Here is a 26,365-nt window from a genome sequence, read left to right on the forward strand (position 1 = left end):
ATTGGGGGATTGTTTCTGTTTTATTTTGTCATTCGGATTTGTGTAATTACAGAAAAGAAACCCTTACTACCTTCTACATGAATACCAGGGTGTTTTTTTAACATTTTGGAATAAGGCCCTGAAGAAAGACCCATTTTCAGGTGTACCATAAATATACTGCCATTTTTTGATCCTGAGTTTACTGAATAAGCACATAAGCTTTAGCGCATCGAGTTTCGGAAGCTTCAAACTTTGAACGCTGTCAAAATGAGTAGCATTGGCCAATTTATCCAGTGTCATTACTCTTTATTCCACTGTGGCCTTGTACCCAACAGAAAACTACATTCTTTTTTTGCCTGCTGAGATCAAAAGTTCTTTTAATAATCTCACAGAGTAACTAGACTAGTCCAGCTTCGAGTTGTTGCTAAATCGCACTTTTGCTGTCTGACATAATACAAGCCTTGGTGACTGTTAACTCTGATATATATTGAAGGGCTTTTACAATGGCAAACATTTCTGCTGTAAAGATGGATACTGTGATAGGAAGGGAAAAGACTTCAGAAAACCATTTTCGGATCCAGAAGGGCACCCTCTAGCAGCAAACAGGTTCAGAAAGAATTCTTCGGGGTCTAAGAGGAACATTTTGTTTGACATATTGGGAGGAAACAAGGTTTTTCTGAAATAAATTTAAGGGAAGATTTCAAAAGAAGAAAAATCCGTTAATACTTTCACACCTGTGATGTGTCCTTTTTCTTTCTTTTGACCCTTTCACCACCTCTACCACCTTTTACTGACAGATATCTGCAATTTTTATAGATTTTTTCAGAAAAGAGAGTGATCGGTTTAAGCATGTAAAAAACCATGTTTTTGCCAAAAAAAATTGTGGATTAACTCAAAAATGGTCGGGCAAAGAGGAAGATGACCAATTAGTTGAAAGCTAATTAACATTTCCTTTCTATTGTAATAGGGTGCCGCTCCAGGACTTTTTTTTAAATGGACAGCGTTAGTTATACTGCTGACCTGTGCAGATATTGCCAAGAAGAAGAAGAAACAGCGGAACATGCCCTGTTGTTGCGAAGGCCTATGTAGTCTGAGATTCCTAATCAGGGGAGAGGAAAAACCAGGGCTTGAAGGGATACACATCACTTGAAAAAGCTTTGGGGTCTGATTAAAAGCCTTAAGTTTAACAAGGAGCTCTAGACAAAAAAAGGAGGTACATAATAGACCAATACTGGTCGCAGTGCATAGGTCATAAAGAGGTTGCTCCTATATAATCTATCTATTCCCAAATCAGTACAAAACTGACCAATAAACAAAATTTTAAAACACTAATTATGCAAAAGTACAATAGTTAAAATTATTCTAAAAACAAAAACTAAATCAATACCTGCATAAAATATAAATAACATTTTACAAATCCTAGCAACTCACTATATACACATCTGAGCACTGGCGAAGTTCCAGCAAGCTGCCATGTGTATCTTTACTGGAACGAATTCACCTGGTTTTTCTCACCCACAGCTAAGATGGGCTTTTAAAATTGCTCCTGGTTCTGCCCTAGCATCAATGACGGCAGAGATATCAATTTATTCAGCGGAATTATTAGCAATTAAGGCAGTGTTAACTTTCTTTAACTCAACCTTCCTACAACGAATCACATTATAATTTGCACAGACAGCCTCAGTGCAATCCAGTGCTTGCGAAACACATTTACCAAAAATTGGGGACCGCGGTAGCCGAGTGGTTAGCATGAGAGACTCTCACGCCGCAGTCGTGGGTTCGATTCCCACCGTCGCCTCTGGCCCTTTTTTCACAATAACCCCACCAAATTTGAACACACATATACGAATTGTCACATGGCTAATATGCATAGTTCATAACGAAAAAAAAAAAAAAATTATATTGTAGCTGACATAAAAAAGACGGTTAAAAACTTTCTTCTTTTAAAAAAAAAGGCCTCTTTCGTGTGGATTAAAGGACATACAGGCATCTATGGGAACGAAAAAGCCGACAAACTTGCAAAAAACACCACAGTTACCCTCCCCTAGAATCATAACGATCCCTTATACAGACCTTTTTCAAATATTGGAAACAAGAATTCAAATAGAATGGCAAATTGAATATTCTGCCTTGGATAAGGGAATGGCTTATAAAACATTATTTCCACTTGTGAAAATAAAACCGTGGTTTAACAAACTAGACTGGCAAAAAAGACATAACCACCAAACATCGGTTACGAACAAACCATGGCATCTGCGCAGCGTATCTTCACAAGATTGGCATAAAACAAAACAGTAATTTGACACATGCGGAGTAAAGGAGGACCTAACGCACACAATGTTTCACTGCAGCCAACATTTGTCAGCCAGAAATAAATTCTACCAGGATCTGGAGAAAGAAGGAGTAGAACACCCAACTACGGAAAGTGGAGCTCTATTCAAGAATCCCAGTGTGTATATCTTGATAATAAAATTTTTAAATGATGTGTTTGTGAAAATATAATATGAACTGTTTAAATTGTATATATTCTTTGTAACATGGCTGTATAGTTTTTTGATACCAAAAGAAATAAAAATAAATAAAGAAAAAAAATTAAAAAAAAAAAAACTATAAATATTAATCTTAGGCGCTTTGGACATTGTAAAAATTTGATAACTTAATATTAATTTTTTTGATAGGGATTTCAAAATATACATTTTTATTAATAACTGACTCACTGATCATCAAAATTATAAGGTACTTTCTGAATAGCTAGAATCGTGCAATTCAGTAAAAAGGTAGGTTTTGAATAGCAAGTAAGCGAAAAAATCTGAAAATTGCAATTTTCTCAAAATTAGTGCCACTTTAAGGGGAAGAGTTATCAAAATTATAAGACACTTCCCGAATAGTTAAAAGCATGAAATTTGGAAAAATATATATCCTATGTTGTAAAAAAAGTAAGAATCAATTTCGTTCTTTTATTTTTATTGCTTAATTAACACTTGGCCAGTTTCTGAATGAGGATTAAAAAATTCAAGACCATGTGTGCTCACACACGTGGGTGGGTGAAGGAAAGGTAGCGAACTCGGGGAAAAGAAAAAAAATTCAGACTCTTCATTGCTCAGAAATATAGGAGTGAAGTGAAGTTAGCCACAATGTAGTGCTACTTTGATTGATATGGTTGACTTTTTTGGTAGGGAGTCGAAAATTTTTATCTTTTCGTGTGAGATGAGTTCTCAGGTTAAGGGGCTAAAAAAAGAACGGACTTGGCCATAGTGTAGACACATTACATTGATGGGATAATTTTTATGGAGGGGGAGTCTAGTCTAGGACCTGGCCCTTTTTTTCACGGTTAGGTTTTTCTTGGGATAATGAATTACTTTTGGAAACATGACTAGTTATATTTGTGATGTTTCTGAAGGCAATTAAATTACGCATGTCTGGTCGGGGCTTTGAGGCAAAAGTAGGTTATATCTTTGAGTATATTTTTAGTCCTACAAACCACACTTTTTCATATCAAACGACTTTTCCCTTTTACGCTTATATTCTCTGAGAAGTGTATTTTATTTTGTGAGGCTTATGTTATTATTGCTGGATGTGGCAAAAGTATTTTGACAATTTCGATTTTGATTGAAAATCATGCACACCCAATTTTTTTATGGATTCAAATTTAGAAAAAATGGTACAAAGATATAATCCTAATGTATACGTGCACTGGTCGGTTGTACTAATATATTGAATTATCTATAAAAAAAAAAAAAAAAAAAAATGGAATAGTTTAAAATAAGAGTACTCACCACGTTGAGTGCTGTCTCCCGCCTTGTTCGTCCCAAGCGACCAGTGAGGTATAAGTTGAGTGGCGATCTTGACACAGCAAATACGAGCTTTCTTGCAAATATTGTTTGGAAAGCTATTTGCGGAAGTAAAAGGATAGAAATAACCAGTTTGAAATTGGAAGTAAGGAAAACTAGTAGTTAGGAGATGGATATTACTTAAAAACAAAACAAAATATTTCTTGAAAGCAAATTCATTGGAGGCATAAGAACCATGATCTGAAAATGAGCACTCTAGGTTAGAAGCAATTTGGCAGCAAAATGAAAAACGTCTTTCATACAGAGGCAAAATGGGTACAAAAAACACTAAAACAGCATAGAACAAAGTGAACAAAAATGTAATGAGGCTGAAAGGGGAGCAAATAAGATTTTTAAGGCACAAAACGTCATAAAAAAACATTACACATAAACAACGCAGACACCTAACTTTTTGCACAAAATCTTTTCACCTTTCTTTTGATTTTTCGATCCATTAAAGAAGATACTTTACTCTAAAACAAAATAAATATAAAAAAATTACTCTCTGACAATTCCATAAGATATTAAGCTTCACAGATGATAAAAATATAGTTTACCTTCTATGCTTTCGTTTTTCTTGGGTTCCCAGCATTCAATGTCCCTGGTTGGGGTTCTACTATCTCGTTTGGGGTGTACAATTTTAAGATGGATCCAGACATGCGGCATGGCGAGCACTGAGTATTGTTGCTCGGTGAATAAGCACTAGTCGGGATTCAGCGAACCTTTACTCAGCATCGGTGAATCCCACATGTCTGGAACCACCTTAAAAAAAGTTATAATGTAGTTACACACAATTATCGTTAATAACGAAACAAAAACAGTTTTTAAAAAAATATTTTTTTTTAACTTTTTGGAATTCTAATATAAATATATAAGGTTAAAATAAAAGTATATCTGAACATATACACTAAAACTTACTTCCTTATAAAATTATATGAAAAAAAAGAAAATAAATGTGCAATACCTTTAGAACAGAATGTCAGAGGAAGAAACAAAATATACAGTTGAAAAGTGGGCAATCCATGTAGCTAAACCCCGAAGTAAAAGAGAATCTAACACTGCCAGCCCCCACCAAAACGCAGAGAAAAGTTCGGAACTGAGTGCGCCGATTGGCGTAAAGACATATGGCTGGCTGAACCTTTGTTTCGCCATGTTGGCAAACACCGTGCCAAACGTGTTAATACTAAGTGCGGCCTACTCCCAGAATGAAAATGAGGATGTAGTCAACTACAGTCAATATCTTAAGCAATTGTACAACTGCACTGAACAATAAATAAATGCAAAATTTACTTGCCACACATAATTTTATTTATATTCAATTGTTAAGTATACAAAGTATGTATACCAAAATCACAGAATCAATTATAACATGGCGATTTTTCGCAAGTTTTTCTTTATAAATCATTTTTAACAGATCTTCTCAAAAATATATATATAAGTTAAATTAAAGTTAAATAAAACTTAATGAGATTATTTTTAAAAAAATTGTATAACTAATAATATTGGCACTTGAATTTTTCTTAAATTATAACAATCATAATTTTATCATGGTACTAAAAAATTTTGAGTAAAAACTTTAAAGCTTGCAATAGAGATTTTGCACAAAAATGGTGGAGATTGGGATTGTGCATTTACATGACAAATTTTTGTTTTACATTCTGAACACTCCGAATTGTGTTTGTTCTATTGGAGCATTCATGGTAGCTGCCAAGCTGAGCCCTAAGATTTTCCTTGTGTCTTTTGGATCAATGATGCCATCATCCCAAAGTCTAAAAATCGCGTATAAATCAACTTACATTTAGTCAGGAAATAAAGTCAAGCAAACTTACCTGGATGTTGAGAAATAAGGATCACCTTCTCTTTCAAACTGTTCTATAATCGGCGTCTTTATCTTTTTTTCGTCTTCTTCTGTCCACTGAAATTACAATTACTTATTATTATTTAGAGGATTAAAACAATTATAGTGGTAGCAAGTTATTTAATTGACATAAATTTTCAATTTTACATTTTATGCTAGATCATTTCTTTATGTTCAGATAAAATAAAAGCATAATGATAAATTTTAAAAAGTGAAAACCATTTTAAATTTATGTTAAAAAAAAGTTTAAAAATATTTATGTTTATGTAATCAACTGGATACACAAGTTTTATTTATGTAAATATATTATAACATATCATTGAATCTTATTAAAATTATTTAAAAAATTGCACTAGTTCAGTTGTTTTTACTTAAATAAAAATTCATCAAAATCAAAAATACTAATTTATTTAGAGTAACAAGGTATCCTACCTTAAATTGTCACAATACACCAGTAAATAATCATAAGTAAAATTATTAAAATCAATTTTTATTACAATTAATAAAGGTTTTTAGTTGAGATGAAAAAAAGTTAATGGCACGAGTGGGATTCGAACCCACGATCTTCGGCTAGATACGCCGCTGCTCTACCACTTGAGCTATCGTGACCTCGATCCACTCGGACATCAACTTCCTATCTCAACCCCACCTATGAGTTTTCCCTCCTTTTTGCCATTTTTCAAATGTCGTGTAATCGGTTTGGATTCTCGACGACAACTGAAATGGTCACGGAGAGCTTTAGTGAAGTGTACTTCATATGAATTCGTTAAACTCACTAACTTCGTGGTCCACTTGACCAATTAAATCATTACAATTAATTAAGGTTTTTAGTTGAGAAAAAAATGAGGGAAAACTCATAGGTGGGGTTGAGATAGGAAGTTGATGTCCGAGTGGATCGAGGTCATGATAGCTCAAGTGGTAGAGCAGCGGCGTATCTAGCCGAAGATCGTGGGTTCGAATCCCGCTCGTAGCATTAACTTTTTTTCATCTCAACTAAAAACCTGAATTAATTGTAATGATTTAATTGGTCAAGCGGACCACGAAATTAGTGAATTTAAATCAATTTTTATTACTAGTTTAAATTTAATTATTTTGGTTTTCATTATTGTTATTATCTAATATTTTTAAAATATCTCAATTATAGTAGTCCAGTAATTCTAAAATCCAATTTTTTTATTATTATTATTATTGTTATTATTGCTTCCAGATATTTTTTTTTTGTTAGTGTATTCCTGTTTCTTTTTTTTATTTATTTATTTAAATTCATACTTTCGTAGTGAGTTTTGGCAGCTATAGATAAAACAGTTTTTAATTTCTTAATTTAATGTAGTCTTATTTTACATTTTTATTTCCTGAATTTTTGGTCTGACCTAAATAAATTGTATTACATTCATTGCAAGATATTTTGTAAAGGATGTTATTTCTGCAATTAGTGTCAAATGTATGTTTTAAATGAGTATACACTTTTTCATTTTTAATACTGGTTTAAGTACATTAATTAATTATTTAAAAAAATATAAATTAAAGTAGTAATCTGCTCACCTCTTTTTTGTTTAATAATCTTTTATCTCTGGCGACTTGGGCTAAAACACCAGCTGCCTGCTCCCCTCCCATTACAGAAATTCTCGCATTAGGCCACATGTACAAAAACCTAGGCCTGAAAGTTCCAATTTTTTTAAAATAAAAGGTTAGGTACAATCTTTGATAACTAGTCACTCATTCTAATCACTGTTACTTGTTATAATTAACTTGCAATTGCTTTCCAAATGGATTAATAAATTTCATGATATGTGAAAATTGACTAGTGACATCACAACCTAATGTATGTTAGATCATATTATAAGATGAAATAAATATTTCTCATGTAAATATACATTTATTAGATCAACTAAAAACATGCTATAAACCCCAAAACTTAAAAAAAGCTTACTAGCAATAAATGGAAGATGACAAAAATTATAAGTAAGCAATTTGAAAATGACAAAGTAGATCTAAATATTAATTCTAATAACACTAAAATATTTTTTTAATGTGAAATAAATATTAGAACTAAAATAATAGTTAGAAAAAGAAATTATCAGGCTATATATCATTTGAAATAGGATTTCTATAGAGAGTAATATATCATGGTAGTTCCCATCCTAGTGGTTAGGGCATCTGATTCATATTTGCCTTGCTAGCAGTTCTGGGTTTGAATCCCAACATATCCCATGGCTTTTTAATTGAGAAAAAGAAATCTATTGTAAACTATTGTAAAGAAGTTTGTGCCTTCCCTTGGTTTATCCGAAGGGTTTTTGGACGTTACGTCCTTAAAGACAAAACTTTTTGAATAAATGCAAACCATGCTAACATATGTGTGGTACATTCAACCTTACTTTATCACAAATGGTTAAGACATAAAGAAAAAAAAAGATGTGTTAGAATAATAACAAACCCAAATTTGAGAGAATCTACCTTCAGTAGGTTAGAAAATTACTTTTTTTTTTTTAACAAATAACTAGAAAACATATTATACTAGTATTCTGATTTGTTATATTTATTAAACAGTAAACAAAATATCCACACTGAAAGAGGTATTAATAATCCCCACACCTGCCTGTTTATCTTGATTACCCTCGGGGCAAATCTTACCCATAAGCCCTTCCGCACATGCCGTAATTGCCAGCTCCATATGAACCACCAACAAGCACAGTTATTTTGGGTACTCTGGCGCAAGACACAGCTGTCACCATTTTGGCTCCATTTTTTGCAATTCCGCCAGCCTCGGCATCTCTCCCGACCATAAAACCTACAAATTTTGACAATGAAGAACAAGATTTAATGTATTTTGTAATTATTACCTGTTATATTTTGTAAGAAAATTAATGGAATTTTACGCTGGCAACACAACTCAATAAAATGTGCTCCCTGTAAATAAATTTTTATATTAAAAGATAACTGAATAATTTTATTTAAAAAATTTCAACCTTGTGATTCTGGCCTTTTTTTCAATGAAAAACCTACTTGGAAGAGCTTTCTATTCAAATTCAGGCCTGCTGGGATTTGAACATGCATTTCAGTGATGATTAAAAAATCAAATTTTTTTGTTTAAAGAAATAAACACCTTAACAACTCAGTCAATTAATTGAGATATTGATTAAATTTTTACAGCCCGTCTAAAATTATGAAGAATGGAGATATGAAATTGTAGTAAACTAAAATTATTGATATTAATGAATTATCATCAAAATGTACTGAAAATAAGCATGAAGCAGAATGTTGTTTTAAAAAAGTCTTACTTTAAGGGCAGATTCAGAAAAGAGAACTCCATTATTTGCAATAATGCCAACAGGATATCCGTATAAATGGCAAAACCCAGTGACAAGACTATCACCATACCTTGCTTTGAATTCAGAAAATTCAGACCCATCTACAATCCGAGCTATAACCTGAAATCCATTTGAAGATTTATTTGATGTTACATTAGAATGTTAATTTCTTTTTACAAATTACCTCACGGATGTCGTAACTTTTTTTTAAATTGGTTCCTACAATGCCGTATATCTCATCTTGGTCGTATAAAGGTGGTTTGACTTCATCCGCTACATCCACCGGAACTTGCTTTTTGTGATTTAACCTTTTAACAATTTCCCTTGCAATGTGAAGAGCATGCCTGTCATTCATGGCATAATGATCCGTAACACCTGATACCCTATACAAGTATTGAAATTTTTTTTTTTTTTTTTTTTTTTTTTATTGCCCCTTGACAGGTTAGCTGCTAAGGTCATTGCTGGCTCCTTACATTTTATAAATCTCCCTTTTTTTTTAATTTTTTTATTACCTCTATCTTTGATATTTAACCCTTCCACACATGATTAAGTAAATTACAATACACATTCATACTATTTAAATGATTACATAACCTAAGTTTGGTGCGACAGAAAAGTTCTCGATATATTGCTGAGACCCTGCTTCTACAACTATGTTAAACTTATGTATGTATGGTCTAAACCTGTGGTTGAGAGACCAACAAGGCGTTTTTTTCACCTTGATGCCACCCTTCATTCATGCCAATAAATACATTCACATAGAGTCAAAATCACACATTCACTAATGTTAACCAATTTGGTTGGACAGTTCTGTTAGTCAATATTCTGTATAGACCATGTCTAAACACACTTAATCACCCTTACAATCCACAATCTGGGAGGGGGGGTCACCAGGATTTTTGATATTACAGTGGTGACTATCCCCTCCCCACCACACTGCAAATATCTTTACATATAATTGTGAACATATGATGTTTGTTGATCGACCTGCAGATAATCCTTGCAGAGTTTCAATCTTCATGGAGGTCATTAGACAGGTGAAGAAAGGAAAAGACTAATTGTTGCGTTCACCAAGCTTTCGGTAACTTATAGTGCCATCATCAGGGCTTTCCCAAGAGTGCAAAAAACGATTAACATGGTAAAAATGTCTTGGGTTTAAGGTTATGAAGCACATGGCCAGCATATTACATTTAACATGGTGAAAATAGTCATCTCGCTAATAAAAATCCATATGACTGTGGTTCAACACTTTTGTTCTGACAATTTCTTATAGGTAACATTTATGATCACAGAATATTTTGACTAGAATTAAAGCTACTTATAAAGACTATCTACACAGGATTAACATTAATGAGAGACAAGCAACAGTGTCGCCTCAGGTTGGACTGTTGGGAAAGCCCTGATGATGGCACTATAAGTTGCCAAAAGCTTGGTGAACCCAACAATTAGTCTTTTCCTTTCTTCACCTGTCTAATGACCTCCATGAAGATTGAAACTCCACATAATTGTGAACACTCAAAATGCTGATCAAAATCACGGCCAAACCTCTCCATGGATTTTCAATCTTGATGGCTTAAACAAAAACCCTCTCAATTTTATTCAGAAAATTATCAATAGTATAAATTATTAATCGTGAGGATGATAAATAAATAATTAAAATATGATAAGCAGGGGCCAGCACCGGAATTCAAATTTGGAAAGTCATCCATCGGCCATTGTGTACATGTTGTGCCTAGCAGTAACAATTACATTACAATTTAGTACTAAAAAAAAAATACTTTGAGTACTAATATTGTTGTGTTATTGTGAAATATATTGGTGTTTTTTTTTGTTTTTTTTAAATTGTACATTGCATTTTTTGTTGTATTAATCAGTGGTCTGTGTCTAACAACATAACTGATCTATTCTATTGTAATGGGTATTATATTGTATTTATTTTAGATTATATTTTTTCTGTTTTTTGTTTGTTGTATATATTTTGTTGTTTTAACCATTAACCTTAACTGTCTAATAATTGGAATGAATAATCAAGAAAGAAGTGGCCGCCCACCCAAGCAAGGGCAGGTTTTCTATTTCCAATATTTTCTATTTCTATTACCAAAAAATGAAAAAATAAGTCTTACTTGCTCTGATTTTCGACAAATTTTATTTAACGTAGACTGCAAACCTGAGCACAGCTTAGGTTCAGCGGATGCTAAACATTTCAGATTCACCGATTCATATCCAAATTAAGTACTTTAAAAGGATACATTAAAGCTTTGTATGATAATAAATTAGATTATAAGTGAATGTTTGAGTCAGAGCTTTATAGAACTCAGAAGGGGTTTAGCTAATGTAAGATAGATGTTTTAAATGTATCAGTTAGGGCGTGAAATGACTTTAGCCGTTAAAACGCCCTTAAAAATTAATAATAATAATGATAATTGCAAATGTATATTTCACTTACCCACAGTGGAGATCTGCTCCTCCCAAATCCTCGGCACTGACAGTTTCACCAGTTGCAGCTTTGACAAGTGGAGGCCCTGCTAAGAAAATTGTACCTTGTCTTCGAACGATCACTGATTCATCAGACATGGCGGGTACGTAGGCTCCTCCTGCAGTGCATGACCCAAGAACAACAGCTATCTAAATACATTTTTTGAAATTATCTTTTTGTTTATACTTATTTACTAGGGAATAATAAAAATCTGTGCAATTTGTAGTTTGTATTGATTTGTTTAGTTAATAGTTCTATTCATCCATGGACTCAATGGAAATTTTTATCAACCATCTCTAAACTTTTTTTTTTTTTTTTAATAACTAGAAATCACGATGATTTTATGATTTAAATAACTTTAAAGAACTTTTAAGCTTCTACTAAAAACTTTTGATCGTTTCATTTGCTATAAGAAGAAAATATTATGTTGAATTTATGTTTTATACTTAAAAACCAATGGAAAAGATGCACAGATATTGTTAAACTTTTATAACTTGTAAAATTGATAGTAACAATTACCTGAGGAATGCCTTTTGAAGACATATTTGCTTGGTTAAAAAAAATCCTTCCAAAATGATTTTTATCGGGAAAACTGTCTGCCTGGTGAGGGAGATTGGCTCCTCCTGAGTCGACCAAGTAAACACAAGGCAAATTGTTTTCCTCTGCTATTTCCTGAGCACGTAAATGTTTTTTTACAGTAATTGGATAGTACGTTCCACCTTTGACGGTGGCATCATTGCCCACGATCATACATTCCCTCCTTAAATTTATGAGAAAATAAAAACAACAGTTCAAAACTGCGAGCAGAATTTGAGGATTTTTTTTACCCTGATATCCTACCGATTCCAGTCACAACTCCTGCTGCAGGAACAAAATCAGGTTGGTACATGTTGTGTGCGGCTAGCTGAGATAATTCTAAAAATGGGGTTCCTGGATCTAATAAACAGTTTATTCTGTCTCTCACTAATAATTTTCCCTGCAGATTTTGTTTATTAATGACAGAAAATTACTTTTATTGATTTTTTTCTTTTAAATGACATACTTTAGAGATATGTCTTTTAACTGCAGTTTCTCCTCCTCCAGCATGGGCTTTTTCCACATGGCTTTGAAGATTAGCTACTAAACTTTGCATACCATTGTAATTTTCCTAAAAACAAACCAATTTAAAATAAAATTATTATATTATTTCTATTTAATCAAAAGTAACAATGATGTTTTCTTAGAAATAATTGAGGTGGAGAACTGTTCTTTCCAACCAGTTGACTTTTTTCTAATAAATTGTTTACTTTTTCGTGAATTTGATCAACCTGAATTTATTTTTAAACTATACAGTAATAAATCTGATAAGAGTATGTATTATTTGCAGACTTTCAGGTCAATAACAAACCAGTGGCTGAGTGTAAATTACAATAAGAAAGGTTTTTCGGCACTTCAGAGAAACAAGACTTTACACTAGAAGGCCAGGTCTACCAACCAGAGAGAGACTATACATTCATCCGTCATCAGGCTCTGCAAAACTGCAGTATTGCAAGAAATTAGATAAGAAATCTGAAAAAGCAAGTCTGAAATGATTTTGATCTCCTCCAAGTCTGTAAAGTCTGTAAGAAGAAGGCTCAATGAAAATAACCTCAGGGACCGGCATCCGGCTCGTGGACCTCTTCTTACCACAGTTCAGAAAATGTCCAGGCTTCAATTCACACAGGGACATGTGAATTGGAGATGAATTTGTTTTACGGATATCAAATCTTCAGATGGGCGTAATTTTGTCTGGAGATTTTCAGATGAAAGGTACGCCCCATGCTGTATGGTTTCTCAGGTGATAATCCATGGTGGGTCATAGATGTTCTGGCGTTTCATTGGACGCCCAAACCGAATTGGCTGTTGTGTCTCTAATTTCAATGAGGCTCTTGCAAGACATAAACAAAGAACAGTAGTGCCATTTACCCCTCCCCCATCGGTGAGGGATTCTTGCTAATCCAGGATAATGCCAGTCAGGTTGGAATTGAATACTTGGTGTTGCCAGCTCGAAGTCCATATTTTAACCCAATCGAACACATTTGGGACCAACTTAAGCAACAAGTATGATGGCGAAACCCAGGTCCTAGCACCCTAGAAGATTCTTGATGAATGGGAAAGAATTCCTCTGGATTTCATCAGAACTCTTTCTCAGGGAATGCGGCATGGGTCTCTGGGCATTCAGGACATAGAGGCAACGAAAAGGTTGACATGTTGGCCAAAGACAACATGGACTCCCTAGGTCCTAAACCCTACTGTAACTTGCCACAAAAGGTAATCTTAAAATGGATCATTATTTAGGCAAACCTGGACTAATTCTGACCTGTAAAACTTACAAAGGAACTACGCAAGGCAACCGCAACTGGTTGCCACTTAAGAAAGCAAATGTACAGTTCAGAAGAGTATAGACAGAAAAAACAGTGCTTATACTGCCAGGAAGAGGAGGAGACCGCAGAACACATTTTATGTTTCTGTGTAGGTCCATATAGGTGCGGGTTCTTGCCACTAGGACAGGAAAAACCACAAGCAAGATCCTACACTAATGAGTTGCTGGCAAGGCTATGGAGGCTGATTAATAACCTGAAACTGGCCAGTGCATTAAAAAAAAACAGAGGAGCTCAATAGATCTCAGTTCTAGGTGCAGAAGGCCTTGTGGCCACCTTTAAGAAAAAGAAAAAAATGATATCAGTAACAACTTCCGGCTGATGGTTTTATCCATGTTTGTATTTACTTATACATTTATTCCTTTATTGTAGTCCTTTTTCTTTTGTTGTAAATAAAAGTATCTACCTATCATTAAGCGAAACTCTGGTCCTAACAACCTGGAAGATTGGAAACTGAAGTTCTTGATGAATGAGAAAGAATTCCTCTGGATTTTATCAGAAATCTTTTGCGAAGTCGACATGGGTCTCTGGGCATTTGGGAAAAAGAGGCAACAAAAAAGTTGACGAGTTGGTCAAAGAGGAGCCAACATGGACTGTCTAGGTCCTGAAACTGTAACTTATCATCTTGTCACAAAAGAGGATGTCACAAATGGATCCTTGAGTCTAAAACCTAGAGGAACAATACCACAAGCCTGAGGCACGCGAAGGGATTCATAGAAGGGCCATTCCCAAAACCTACGAAGGAATTAATGGAAGGCAACCACAACCGAACTAGGTGGTTGGACACCTGACAGGGCACTGCCACTTAAGAAAGTACATGCACCGGATAGGATACAGAGAGAAGAAACGCTGTGCAGATACTGCCAGGAAGAGGAGACCGCAGAACACAGTCTACGTATCTCTGAAGGTCTAAGTAGGTGCAGGTTCTTGCAACTAGGACAGGAAAAACCAAAAGCAAGATCCTACACCAAGGAACCGCTGGCAAAGCTATGGAAACTGATTAATAACTTGAAACGGGCCAGTGAATTCTAGGTTCTAGGTGCAGAAGGCCTTGTGGCCATCTCTTTTATTCCTATCCAAGTAATGCAAAGGCATTTAACCTTGTATTAAATTTTTTTAGGGGACGAAGTTTTTTTTTTTTTTTACTTTTATTTTTTTCTTTACTCAATAATTGTCTTTTTAGAAACAGGTAATAAACAATTTCTACTTAAATATCTTATTTTTGTTATGCAAAACATGAATAAACCTAAATATATTTCAATTTAAAGGTGGTTTTGTACATCAGTGTATACTTTACAAACTTACGATCCTTATATTTGGTTATAAAATAAGAATGTAATTGTTATAATTTACATATTTTAATGTACAGTATAGTTAAAAATCAGACTTACAACATATTCAGGTGAATTTTTGTCAGGCATCGACCCGATCGTTATTGTTCTCCTGTTCGATGCGTCAATTAGATTGACGTTCGCCGATCGAAGAATTCTTTTGAACATAATTCTCGAGCCTTTGATCATCCTTTCATTCCCTTGTTCTAATTCCTATTTATAAAATAATACAGTGGAATCAACAAGTGGGTTAATTCTAATAATCTAGGAATGACACGTGATAGGTTGAAAAACTGATTAGATAATCGTAAATCCCTCTGCCTTTATAATTAAAGAAACTGTCAAATCAGAAGTCAATAGTATAATATTTAATTTGGGTCTTATTTTCATAAAGTAATTTAATAATTTTACCGTTTTAATGTTATACTAGGGCAAGTTTGGGTTAATTGTCATTTAACCAAGTCGAATCAAGAGGGCAGCGATTTCGTCCATATTTTTCATTTCTGATAGTCTATCTTTGAACTTCGTACTTCGTAGTTCGTACTCTGGACTTAATCGTTTGGTACTTTCTTGCACGTTCAAAAGCGTTGAAAATGTTCGCCACCCGATTTGCCAACGGGGCCCGGAGCTTCGTCACGTCCGCCGTGAAAAGAGGAAGCCACGGGGGTGTTCCTGGAGAAGTAAGATCATTTCAGAAACATTTTTTTATATTTAAAAAAAATTAATGTTTCTTTATTTTGTTTAAAAGAACCTGCCCTTCACGCTCGGAGGACCGACGAGGATGACTGTCATGTTCATAGCTTTTTTGGCGATACCCTTTGCAACTCCTTTCGTGGTCGTCAGACATCAAATGTTGAAAAAATAAATTAGGTATTAATTTTAATTCAAAACGTTAGTTATAGATATTAACTATTTCTGACAGTATTATCACACTGGAATACAAGGAGGATTAGCGGATAAGTCAAGGTACCCCGATATACCAAAAATAACTTGGTTTCAAAGTTATAGGGCTTCTCGACAGTTTTATGCCACTATTACAAGAATAACGATCAATCATGGATAGTGGGGCATGCATAAATATAGAATAGGTTTAAGAGAAACTCCGAACTGCTCGACCTCAGCAGATGTTACAATTTGGGCAGAAATTAAGTGCAAGCAAAGCAATTTGGTTCGGGTGAAATTCATAAACGTTGATCCTGTATCGGCAGCCAGAATCCATCTTAATGATTCTCAACAAATGTCTCGTGCCTTAGAAGTATTCTTGATTTACAGGAAAAGCTTGACAGAATTAAATGTGATTGCTCAGAATTGTAATGCAATGTCTGGAATATGAAGGAGAAAGGCAAACCCTTTTGATGGAATCCAGTCTTGGACGGTGTAGAAAGGCGCTTTAGTTTGGAATCCCTGGTCTCAACAAGTAGATTGCTGTTTAGATTTATTAATAAATGCAACATTGAAGTGTAAACTGGTTACACGCTAGTGTATAGTTTGTGGGGTTTAGGCAGGGAGGATCCAGTGTTGGGGTCTGGTCTCATCGGGCCTGGTCGGCACGATGGATGGGGAATTAGGGTGTGTTAGCCCCAGTTACCTTGAGGTCGTGTACTTTTCCATGTTATCTAGACGTTTGATTTTTATCCACGTCCTCCAATGAGGTGAATGTTGAAAATCCTAAAGATAAAGAAGTAAAATAATTTCTCTCCTCTTCCATTCTTGCTGGCTGTGTGCTGTCGGGGTTTGATTCCGGTTGCAGGGTCTTAGTTTTTCCTCCTGCCAGGCTTGACAAGCGCACTTGTGTTGCTGGAGCATGATACAGAATTGTAAACCAAAAAAAAAAAAAATGTATATCTATAAATCCATATACGTATTTAGCAGTCATAATTGATGTATTAATTATTTTAATTAATTTAATCTAAGACATTGGTTGAGATGAAAAAGCAAGTTCACGAGTGAGATTCAAACCCATGAGCAGCGGCTTTGGGCCGAAGGTTGTGGTTCAACCAAGGTTCAAAGGTTCAAATTGCACACGTGACACTAACTTTTTCATCTCAATCAAGACTAGATTAAAATGTATAATTAATTAAATGTTAAAACTTTCAACACAAAGGCCATTTGGCCATAGATGAGCTGCGTCTCAACCCATTTCAACTCACTTCCTGACCTGACTCCATGTGGTGTCTGTCGCGGCTGTCTTGACATTGCTTGTTTAACTTTAAATAAATTTTTGTAAATTGGCAAATGTTTGCTTTTTCTGTGTAAGAAAATATTATCCTGTGTACAATATCATCACAATGATGTAAAAGGTAATTTTAGATGCTTAAAATAAATCGAAATTTTGATATAAAAAAAATGTTATTCACATAATTAGGACATTATTAAATAATATAATTTAAACTTATATTTTTACTATAAAAAAATAGTATGTACGCAATTAAAAACGATGTAAACACCTTGACAGATTAAGTTGATGATTAGGTGTAGGACGATTCTAATAAAGCTTATAATATAAAACAACTAATCAAATAAATACAAGTTATGTGCGAGATTTAGATGAAAGACTTTTTAAAAAAGAATCTTTATTGCCAAATAACACAAAATGGTTACAGAGAATAACTTTCCTATTCACGGTCTAGATTATTCTATAACAATTAAATATTCGGATCTTTACTGTCCGTTAACTGTCCTGTAACTAACTAGGAATAAGAAACTTATCTAGAGGGAACAATTGAAAGAAGGGGCAATTGTTGAGTCCACACATTCCTAAGTACTGAGATAAGTATTGTTTAAAAGGAGTCTCGTTATTAAAACGGAGATGTAACTTACATGTATTGTATGTAAAAAACAATAATAACAAAATGTAGGTGTAAAATAATAATAAAATAGAACGAATAACATATTAAAATACATCTTATAAAACAAACAATTCAATAAAATCAGTTTATAATTAATAAGAACAATTACATTAAACAAAATTTATATAATACTAAATGTGTGGTGATTAGTGACAGTTAATCGATTTCTAAATAAATAATTCTAAATACTAAAATTAATAGAATAAAAATTAAGAATTTAATTAAGAAGATTAAAAAAAATTATAACTTTTTGTAATCACTAACTTGTGAAATTGTTTTATTCTTCTGAGCATCGTCTTGCTGGTCATCATCATCATCTTACTAACGAATTCAAAATCATTGTCAGAATTAACAGATTATAATAAGCACAAATTATCTGATCGGTCATATTATTTCAAATCATATACCTTTAAAAAATAAATAAATAGAATTTTTCTTTTTTCTAAAGAAAACAAAGGGCATGAAGAAGAAGCAAGATTTCAGGATTTGACAAAACTTACTTTCTAATAAAAAGTAAATAAAACATTAAATTCACTAATGTCGTGGTCCGCTTGACCAATTAATATATTACAGTTAATTAAGGTTTTTAGTTGAGATAAAAAAATCAATGGCACGAGCAGGATTCGAACCCACGATCTTTGGCTTGATACGCCGCTGCTCTACCACTTGAGCTATCGTGACCTCGATCCACTCGGGCACCAACTTCCCATCTTAACCGCACCTTTGGAATTTTCCCTCCTTTTTGCCATTTTTCAAATGTCCTGTAATCGGATTGGATTCTCAACTCGATTTTTTATCTCAACTAAACACCTTAATTAATTGTAATATATTAATTGGCCAAGCGGACCACGAAATTAGTGAGTTTAATGATTTAAAATGAAGTATACTTCACTAAACCTCTCCGTGGCCATTTCCTTTGTCGTCAAGAATCCAATCTGATTACACAACATTTGAAAAATGGCAAAAAGGAGGAAAAATTCCAAAGGTGCGGTTGAGATGGGAAGTTGGTGGAAGAAAATAAATAAAATTAAATTATAATTTAAAAATAATTCATTAATTATAAATAATATATTTAATAAAATTAAATATAAACATATTTTTGGTGTATTAATTTCATTTTTGGTTAACATAGAACCAAAAATGTTTCTAATTTGATGTGATTTAAAGAGATAAATAAACAAAATATCGCTTTTTGTTGCATATTTTAACAAACGATTCTGTAAGCAGAGTAGGTCAGAAAATGCGTCAAAACTTGACCTCCTTGTCAGATTCGTGATTCTAGCATTATTGAACTCTTAGATATCCACTTTTGAGGAAATCTGTGTAAATTTATTTTTTGACTGATAATAAGTCAGTCAATATCCTTTCTGCCTGGCTGACATTCCTAGTGCATGCTCTAACTTCTTTTTTTACCCCCTCAAACGCTTGTGGACTGATTTTCATGGTTCATAATTTGTTTTAAAGAAATTGTCAAATGCATTTTATAACTGTATCAAACATTAAAATCAGACTATTACTTCCACGTAAAAAACTGGAATATAGTATGTATTTTTTATTAACAGAAGAAATTGTAATTAACTGGCTTAAAAACCTATCACCAATTTATGTCTTTATAAGGACTTTATACACCATTTTGTGTTGGTTCATAAATTACATATGGCTGGTGTTGATGAGCTGCTTTTGAGTTGGATGAGGTTCAAATTGGATCTTGCGTTGTGCAAGGCTCAGAGTCTTGGCTGATTTTGTTCAATATCTTCATCATAATAAACATCGCAAATATGAACTATACATTTGACTGTCCTATCTTGGGGTTTTGTCCCTGTTTGGACTTATTTAATAGATAAATAAATACCAAGTGAAGTGTTGAATTTTCTTTTAACTTAAACTTGCAGTTTCTATCATTATACCCAGCATCATTATAAACAAAATCAACTGTATTGTGCATATGTGATTGGTATAAGACATTGGTATATGTCATCTTCAAATGATATCCATCACTGTATGTTAAAATGGAGCATCAATCTGAAGATTGGCTGCACCTTGCTCTCTACGAGTCTAATCTCTTCACGGATGGCAGCAAAATTAATAAAAAAAGAATAGTCATCTTCAATAAGAAACAACAAGATATGGAAACCAAGTACGTAATGAAGCTTGCAAGCTGCTGCTTCAATAATCAGACAAAACTGTTAGCCATTAGATTCGTGGGAACAAAGAAGCAGATTTGATAGTTTGACAGCAAAAACAGCAGCCTTATTTATTCCTCTGCCTAACAACCCTTAAAATTTGATGGACTTGTTTTGACATTTTGCAAGAATATGCAGACAAGTCTGATGGAAATGTTCAAAGTACATGGTCTAATAATGTTAAACATAGATGATCCAATCTACCCAAGCCACTTGCTGAAATATTTAGAAACCTGCTACTTTATTCCATTTTTCAAAGTGGTAGTAAAGCTGGCAATAACTAATTACAGGTCCATTTTTTTGCAATTGTTCTTTCTTAAGTTATTTGAATGAGTCATCAATTCCTGTCTTTTGATTTTCGAAATACTGTCATTCCTGAACAAAATAGTTTCCTCAAAGGTTGTTCTACCAGCACAAATCTGTTAACACTCCAGTATTTCTATATTTATTTATTTATAAGATATTCCATACTGTATAGTGTATACCAATAATTTTATACAGTCTTTTGATAAAGGTCTAAAAGTTGACTGTATATGTGTATTTGAAACACCACACACAACTCTATGCAACTTTTAAACGTGTACAAGCTCTCTCTCTCTCTCTCTCTCTCTCTCTCTCTCTCTCTCTCTCTCTCTCTCNCATCTCTCCCTCCCCCCCTCGAAAAAGAAAATAATGGCGAAGAAATAAATTTGTACATATTTACCTTTTCAATTTAATTGTTGTATAAATTCAAATAAAATTGATAAAAGTTTTTATTTGTGTTGCAGATATGGACAAGAGATGAACTTCTAGTGATTTAATAATAATATTAAGAAGATGGATGACTATTGTAAAATTGATTTCATTTGTTAAATAAATTGTTTAAAAGTACGGACAAATTGAGAGTTATTTGAGTACTTCTATGGGAATATTGCAGTATGCAACACCACACCCTCACCCCTCCCTCTTAGGAGCTACCACCTGGTGAATGACAGCTGTAAGGGAAAAGTCAATACTTTGCCTCCCTTGGGGTGAAATGCACGATGCTCACGTACCCCCTACTGTTTTGTTGAATTACTCACAGATATTGTTAAATTATGTTTTCCCTTTCTGTCCTGATTTTTGTAAAGTGAAGTGAAAAATGGCACTGGCAAGTACAGGTAGTTACTATAAGTTGTTTTTGAAGGGTGAAGCTTCATTCATTCTTTTTCTTCAAAATGTGTAAGTAACAACATTTTGCATGTTAAAAAAAAAAATTTAACTGTAACTTTCCTAAAATTTAAAAATTTGATACAATTTTTAGCCTGGACGAGGACAATATGTTTTTCTTACGGCTTTCAAAATACTGTGAAACATCATATGCAATTGGAATACTTTTCCCAGTATTTGCTTCATTAGACACTAAACTAGGCTTTCAAGTACTACTTGTTTCTTCATTTTCTGAATGGGGAAGCACACTGCTAAAATGGTATGAGAGTAAATTTAGAATTTTATTTTCAATAAGAAATATCTTGGTTTATAATAGGAATTTTCTGTTGGACACTTTGTCCCTTTCCCTAATAATAAAACCATTTCCAAAGTAGACCTGCAGTTCTGAATTGAAAAAAATATACTCAAAGACAAAAAAACAGTTCAAACTACAACATACTTAAAAATAAACGAGATAAGAAATGCATTAAGTTTTAATAAAAATATTTAATTTTTTAAATTAAATATTTAATTTTAATGATTATTTGGTGATTGTGAGATGCAGTATGGTGTGACATAAGTTTTAGAAGAAAAAATTTTTATTGTGCCGTTTTGATCTTTATTGAGATTATCTTCAGGGCCTTGGGTTTATAAACGTTCAAATTTTACAAAAATCATTTAGGATGTGCAAAAAAAGTATTTGTAATATTTAAACAATGTTTATAAATCCCAGGCCCTGAAGATGATATCAATAAAGATTGAAACGTGGCACGATAAAGAAAATGTTTTTCTAAAACCTACGTCACACCAGACCACACTTCACGATCTCCAAATAATCATTGACTAAAGCTCATTAAACACCACACATTTAATTTTAAGAAAAGAAAGGATTTTGTCTTATGAAACAAAATTCAGTTCTTCAACAAGAGTGGTTTAATGTTCAGTGCTTGTTAAAGATGGTGAACGATGTCTACCCCATTTCTTTATAATGTCCCATAAGTATTTATGTCAGCAGAACACTAATCGCATTGCAGTAATCCCTATATCCTCCAAGTAATGTGTGACAACTACATGCACTCAAGTTGTACCCAATGAACGGGTCAGATGGACCATAGAAGAACTTCCTCTTCCTCAATGTACCTTGGTCCAGTCAAAGATACATTCTGTACGATAATCAGTTCGGTTTGGGCCTGGACAAAAACGCTTTGACTCACATATGGCACATGAAGCAAAGCTTTCTCAACACATGGTCCTGGTCATTTGATTGCCACAAACCAAACCATCACTCTGTGAAGAGAAAGCCCCCATTGTTCAAGAGTCCAAGTTGCTGATTTGCGAATAGTCGCCTATCTACTCAATGCCTCTCCAGTAGAGAACCTGATGTGGGATATCTAGAGATAGGCCATTCTTCCAAAGCCTTCTTACAACTGTTTTATAGCTCGCCCTTACATTACAAACTCTATGGAGTTGACTACCTATCAAGAAAGCCATTAAATATACAAATTGTAAAACACGAGACCTTCACAGGCTAATGTTCTGCACAAACTGGGACACATCATCCTGCATACTAACATTCGTTGTCGTATTTATTTCTGTAGTTCAGGGAGTCATCTCATTTCAATAACCTCAGTCTCAACTTGTGCCTGGATACACATTGTTTGACCTGGGCCTCTGATAATTGTGAGCTTAGATGAATTTTCCAGACACTAAACCAATATTGACTCATAATAAGGCAAATCACAATTTTTTTCTTTGGAAATTCTTATTTTTGTTTATAATAACAAGTGAATTGTAAAAACATTTCATTCCTAAAGTTTAATAAAGTATTACTTAATGATACAATTGTATAAACAAAATATTTTGCAATAATTATACATATTTACAAGTTTCCAAAGAATGTATAAAAATTAGTTAAATGCTTTATTTAAAAAAAGGATATTGGCGGAGCCAAGGCCTTATTGGTGGGTGCAAGAGGAAAAATTGAATATTCCGTTGCGGCAATCAGAATTGACGTGCGAAACAGGACCTGGCTCTCCTTCTGGTCATGTTATGTGTTGTGCTGCCCTACAATACGTTTTCCTTCACTGGCTCATTGTCTGGTGTAATGAAAGTTTTACAAACGAATGGTAATATTTTATGCTTAAAACATGTACATCCTCATCACTAATATCATTTGTTTTCAGGGCAAAATACAAGAATCCTATACTCGGATTCTTCTGGATAGTTTATATTTCACTAATTGTTTTAATTGCAGTCGCTAGGGTGAACATTGCTGCACATTTCCCACATCAGTGTATTTTTGGTGCTACGTTAGGTTTGTTTCTATCATTTTTCATAATTACAAGATAAGACTTAGAATTTTTAGAATAAATACAAGATAAGAATTACATTTAAAAATTATTTTCAGGTTATTTACTCGCTAACTTTTTGATCGATGACCCAGAATGGGGTGTGTCACACGGACTTTTAAAGTTGCCTAAGACAAAGATGTTTGCCCTTGCTGTATTTTTTTCACTACTCTCTGGCTGTGTTTATGGTGCTCATCTCTTACTAGGTAAATTTATATAAATTACATTTTACATTTTATTGTATTCTATAAAGTATGTACATAGGGTATGATCCTGGCTGGAGCATTAAACTTGCATTCAAATGGTGTAGAAGGCCAGATACAGTGAGCGTTTATACGACTCCTATTTATTGTCTTGTAAGAGATGCTGGCTGCTTTATCGGCTTGGGCCTAGCCAGCCCAATCAAAGAAAGGTATTAATACATCAAAACCTAAAATCACCAGTTGTATTAAATTCTTTTTTAATTACAGAAAATTCTACCCCATTGTCGGTGCTATAGTGACAACATTATTTTTTGTCAGCACAAGACTCTTGAAACCAATGATGCCAAACAATGATCCATTTCAGTTTTACCTTTTTCATTTTCTTGACAACACCTTCATTAGTGTTTGTCTTTTAACAGTCATCCCTTATATCGCTTCATTGGTCAAGCTCAAGGAAAAAGTTAACTAATGCCAAGTAAAACAGTTTTTTACTGTAAATGTGTGCTGTTGTGTACTCATGTTTTCTTTTGTATATTTTATAAGAAATAAGTGTATTTGTCTGATTTATTTTTAAGTTAGTGCTTACAATGGAATTTCTAGGGCGCACATTAATTAAAAATATTTTCCCCCAGAGAAACTGCAACATTTCACATTTCAAATATTTTCTATATGGAATCGAAAGAAAAAACAAAATCTAAAACTCTTGTCAATTTTGATATGAATGTAATATTTTAAAAAAATCTTATACCATGTTGTCTCCAATCCATTTCTTCAAAATAAAATTCAGGTGGGTGATTATATAATATAAAAATATTTAAAAAATATTACAGCTGAAATACCATCCCCAAAATCAATCTTAAAATTTAATAAAAGTTTTTAATTGATTAATGTTTCTGTAAGTATTTCAGTAGTTAGTTTAGTAATATATATTAAATGTAAATAAAAGACATGTTTTTGACATGACCGTCCCTTATATTTTAACATTTATATTTTTATTGTATGATATTTGTGTTATAAATCATGATCATTGAACTTAAATTAAAAATAATTTTATGGTGTTATGAAATAAACACAGGCAACATTTATGGATGATTGTGGAACTTGAACATTCAATTGTAACTGCAAATAAATAATTCTTCAGAAATCTATGATAAATTAAATAAACAACTTGTGTAATATTTACTTGTTTTATTTATTAGAAACCATGGATGTATTAACATTGCAGAAAAGTGGATAGTTGAGATTGCCAGAGCTTATGTCTCCAATGTCATGTTCAAAGTAAAAGATTTTCATTTTTATTAGCTTTATCGGGTTAATGGATCTACTTAGACAGATTCAGTGATGAATCAATTTAAGCTGATGATGAGCTGTAGGCTCAAAATCTGGATCGTTGAAAACAACTTACTGTGAGGAGGAACTATCTTTTTATAAAGATTGAACACACTCACTCCACCATTTTTCTCTTCTAATAATTTAAAATGTTCATCACATATTTCCAAGGAAAATCTTCGAAACTAAAAAATTGGAGTAAATTATAAAGAAAGGTGCTACCCGGGTATGGTATGCTATGGGGTGGAGACTAACAGGCTTCTGTTATTGGGGCCGGCAGTGGTTTGAGAATCTAGGGTTCCATATTGTGGACAGTTCAGCCCAAGCGCTTTTTTTTCAGAAGGGTAGCAATGAAATGTGTGAAGAGCTGGCCTCATTGTACCCTTAAATTGTTAATCCTAGATTAGGAAATTTGAATAAGGGAAAAATAAAGTTGGAATTAGTTCCTGTTGCACCACAAAAATTTCTAAAAGCTCACAATATGCATTGCAGGACAAAGTTAATGGTGAAATAGACTGGTTGATCAAGGAAGGAATTCTAGAGCATTCAATTTAGCCCCTACGGGTCACCAATTGTCCCACTGCTACAAAAGGATGGTTTTGTTAGAATTTGTGTAGATTATAAACGCAAAGGATATAAATCCTTTTCTGAAAATGGATCAACACCTATACCTTGGATTGAAGATTGTTCCAGAGAATTGGTGGAAATCAAGTGTTTGCCAAAATGGACCTATTTCATGCATATCAACAGTGTGAACTGGAAGAGAGCTCAAGAAATTATGTGGCAATAACAACTCAAAAAGGTCTTTTCAGGTGCACCCCACCCGCATGTTATATAGGATACCGTCAGTACTGTTGGATGACGTTGAGGTGTGGTATACCTGATATAACAGTAAAAAAGTAAATGTATGTAATCCTAATTTCTCATACAGAAATGATAACATGAAATAATGTTGGTAGATCGACCTGCAGATAATCAATGTAGAGTTCAAATCTTCAAGGTCTTTACTAGCTGAAAGAAAGACAAAAGTGTTGGGATCACCAAGCTTTGAACAAGAGAGTCCAACCTTAGGTAAGGCGACGTTGTGTTGTGTTCTCATCTTAAT

At 33.5% G+C, this 26,365-nt stretch overlaps 2 protein-coding genes and 1 long non-coding RNA gene across 4 annotated transcripts; 1 reads left to right on the plus strand and 2 right to left on the minus strand.

Annotated features, from left to right (window-relative positions):
* Positions 1-4,110: 4,110 nt before the first annotated feature.
* Positions 4,111-4,581, minus strand: LOC112126647. The gene is made up of 2 exons (XR_002910110.1): positions 4,367-4,581; positions 4,111-4,282 (listed from the first exon to the last, which is right to left on the minus strand). It is a non-coding gene; the product is annotated as an uncharacterized LOC112126647 (long non-coding RNA).
* Positions 4,582-5,094: 513 nt separating this feature from the next.
* LOC106664593 (methylcrotonoyl-CoA carboxylase beta chain, mitochondrial) lies at positions 5,095-15,472 on the minus strand. 2 transcript variants are annotated; one of them, XM_014390466.2, is made up of 12 exons: positions 15,242-15,471; positions 12,494-12,598; positions 12,279-12,427; positions 11,971-12,211; positions 11,422-11,600; positions 9,160-9,358; positions 8,946-9,095; positions 8,508-8,574; positions 8,299-8,455; positions 7,210-7,324; positions 5,639-5,724; positions 5,095-5,578 (listed from the first exon to the last, which is right to left on the minus strand). In XM_014390466.2, the coding sequence occupies exons 1-12, from the start codon at positions 15,368-15,370 to the stop codon at positions 5,461-5,463; spliced, it is 1,695 nt and encodes a 564-aa protein (XP_014245952.1). In that variant the 5' UTR covers positions 15,371-15,471; the 3' UTR covers positions 5,095-5,460. The 2 variants fall into 2 exon arrangements, 1 of the variants encoding a protein (XP_014245952.1); XR_002910112.1 differs by lacking the exon at positions 5,095-5,578 and having other exon boundaries at positions 5,711-5,724; positions 8,260-8,455; positions 15,242-15,472.
* A 112-nt stretch (positions 15,473-15,584) lies between these two features.
* LOC106664546 (glucose-6-phosphatase 3) lies at positions 15,585-25,109 on the plus strand. Its single transcript, XM_014390362.2, has 9 exons — positions 15,585-15,861; positions 15,930-16,051; positions 20,981-21,413; positions 21,496-21,660; positions 23,315-23,506; positions 23,564-23,694; positions 23,788-23,934; positions 23,993-24,140; positions 24,199-25,109. Exons 3-9 carry the CDS (start codon positions 21,334-21,336, stop codon positions 24,398-24,400), a joined length of 1,065 nt encoding a protein of 354 aa, XP_014245848.1. The 5' UTR covers positions 15,585-15,861; positions 15,930-16,051; positions 20,981-21,333; the 3' UTR covers positions 24,401-25,109.
* The last annotated feature ends 1,256 nt before the right edge of the window (positions 25,110-26,365 follow it).

Source organism: Cimex lectularius, unplaced genomic scaffold, assembly GCF_000648675.2.
Source record: "Cimex lectularius strain Harlan isolate CLEC.00 unplaced genomic scaffold, Clec_2.1 scaffold112, whole genome shotgun sequence".
NCBI classification, from domain to species: Eukaryota; Metazoa; Arthropoda; class Insecta; order Hemiptera; family Cimicidae; genus Cimex; species Cimex lectularius.

Coding starts and splice junctions, on each gene's coding strand:
- LOC106664593 (XM_014390466.2), bottom strand. CDS start 15,370: ATGATCAAAGGCTCGAGAATTATGTTCAAAAGAATTCTTCGATCGGCG. Junction 12,428..12,493: donor TTAAAAGACATATCTCTAAA/GTATGTCATTTA, acceptor CAAAATCTGCAG/GGAAAATTATTAGTGAGAGA. Junction 5,725..7,209: donor GATTATTAAACAAAAAAGAG/GTGAGCAGATTA, acceptor TTGTAATTTCAG/TGGACAGAAGAAGACGAAAA.
- LOC106664546 (XM_014390362.2), top strand. CDS start 21,334: ATGGCACTGGCAAGTACAGGTAGTTACTATAAGTTGTTTTTGAAGGGT. Junction 23,695..23,787: donor TATTTTTGGTGCTACGTTAG/GTTTGTTTCTAT, acceptor AATTATTTTCAG/GTTATTTACTCGCTAACTTT. Junction 24,141..24,198: donor GCCAGCCCAATCAAAGAAAG/GTATTAATACAT, acceptor TTTTAATTACAG/AAAATTCTACCCCATTGTCG.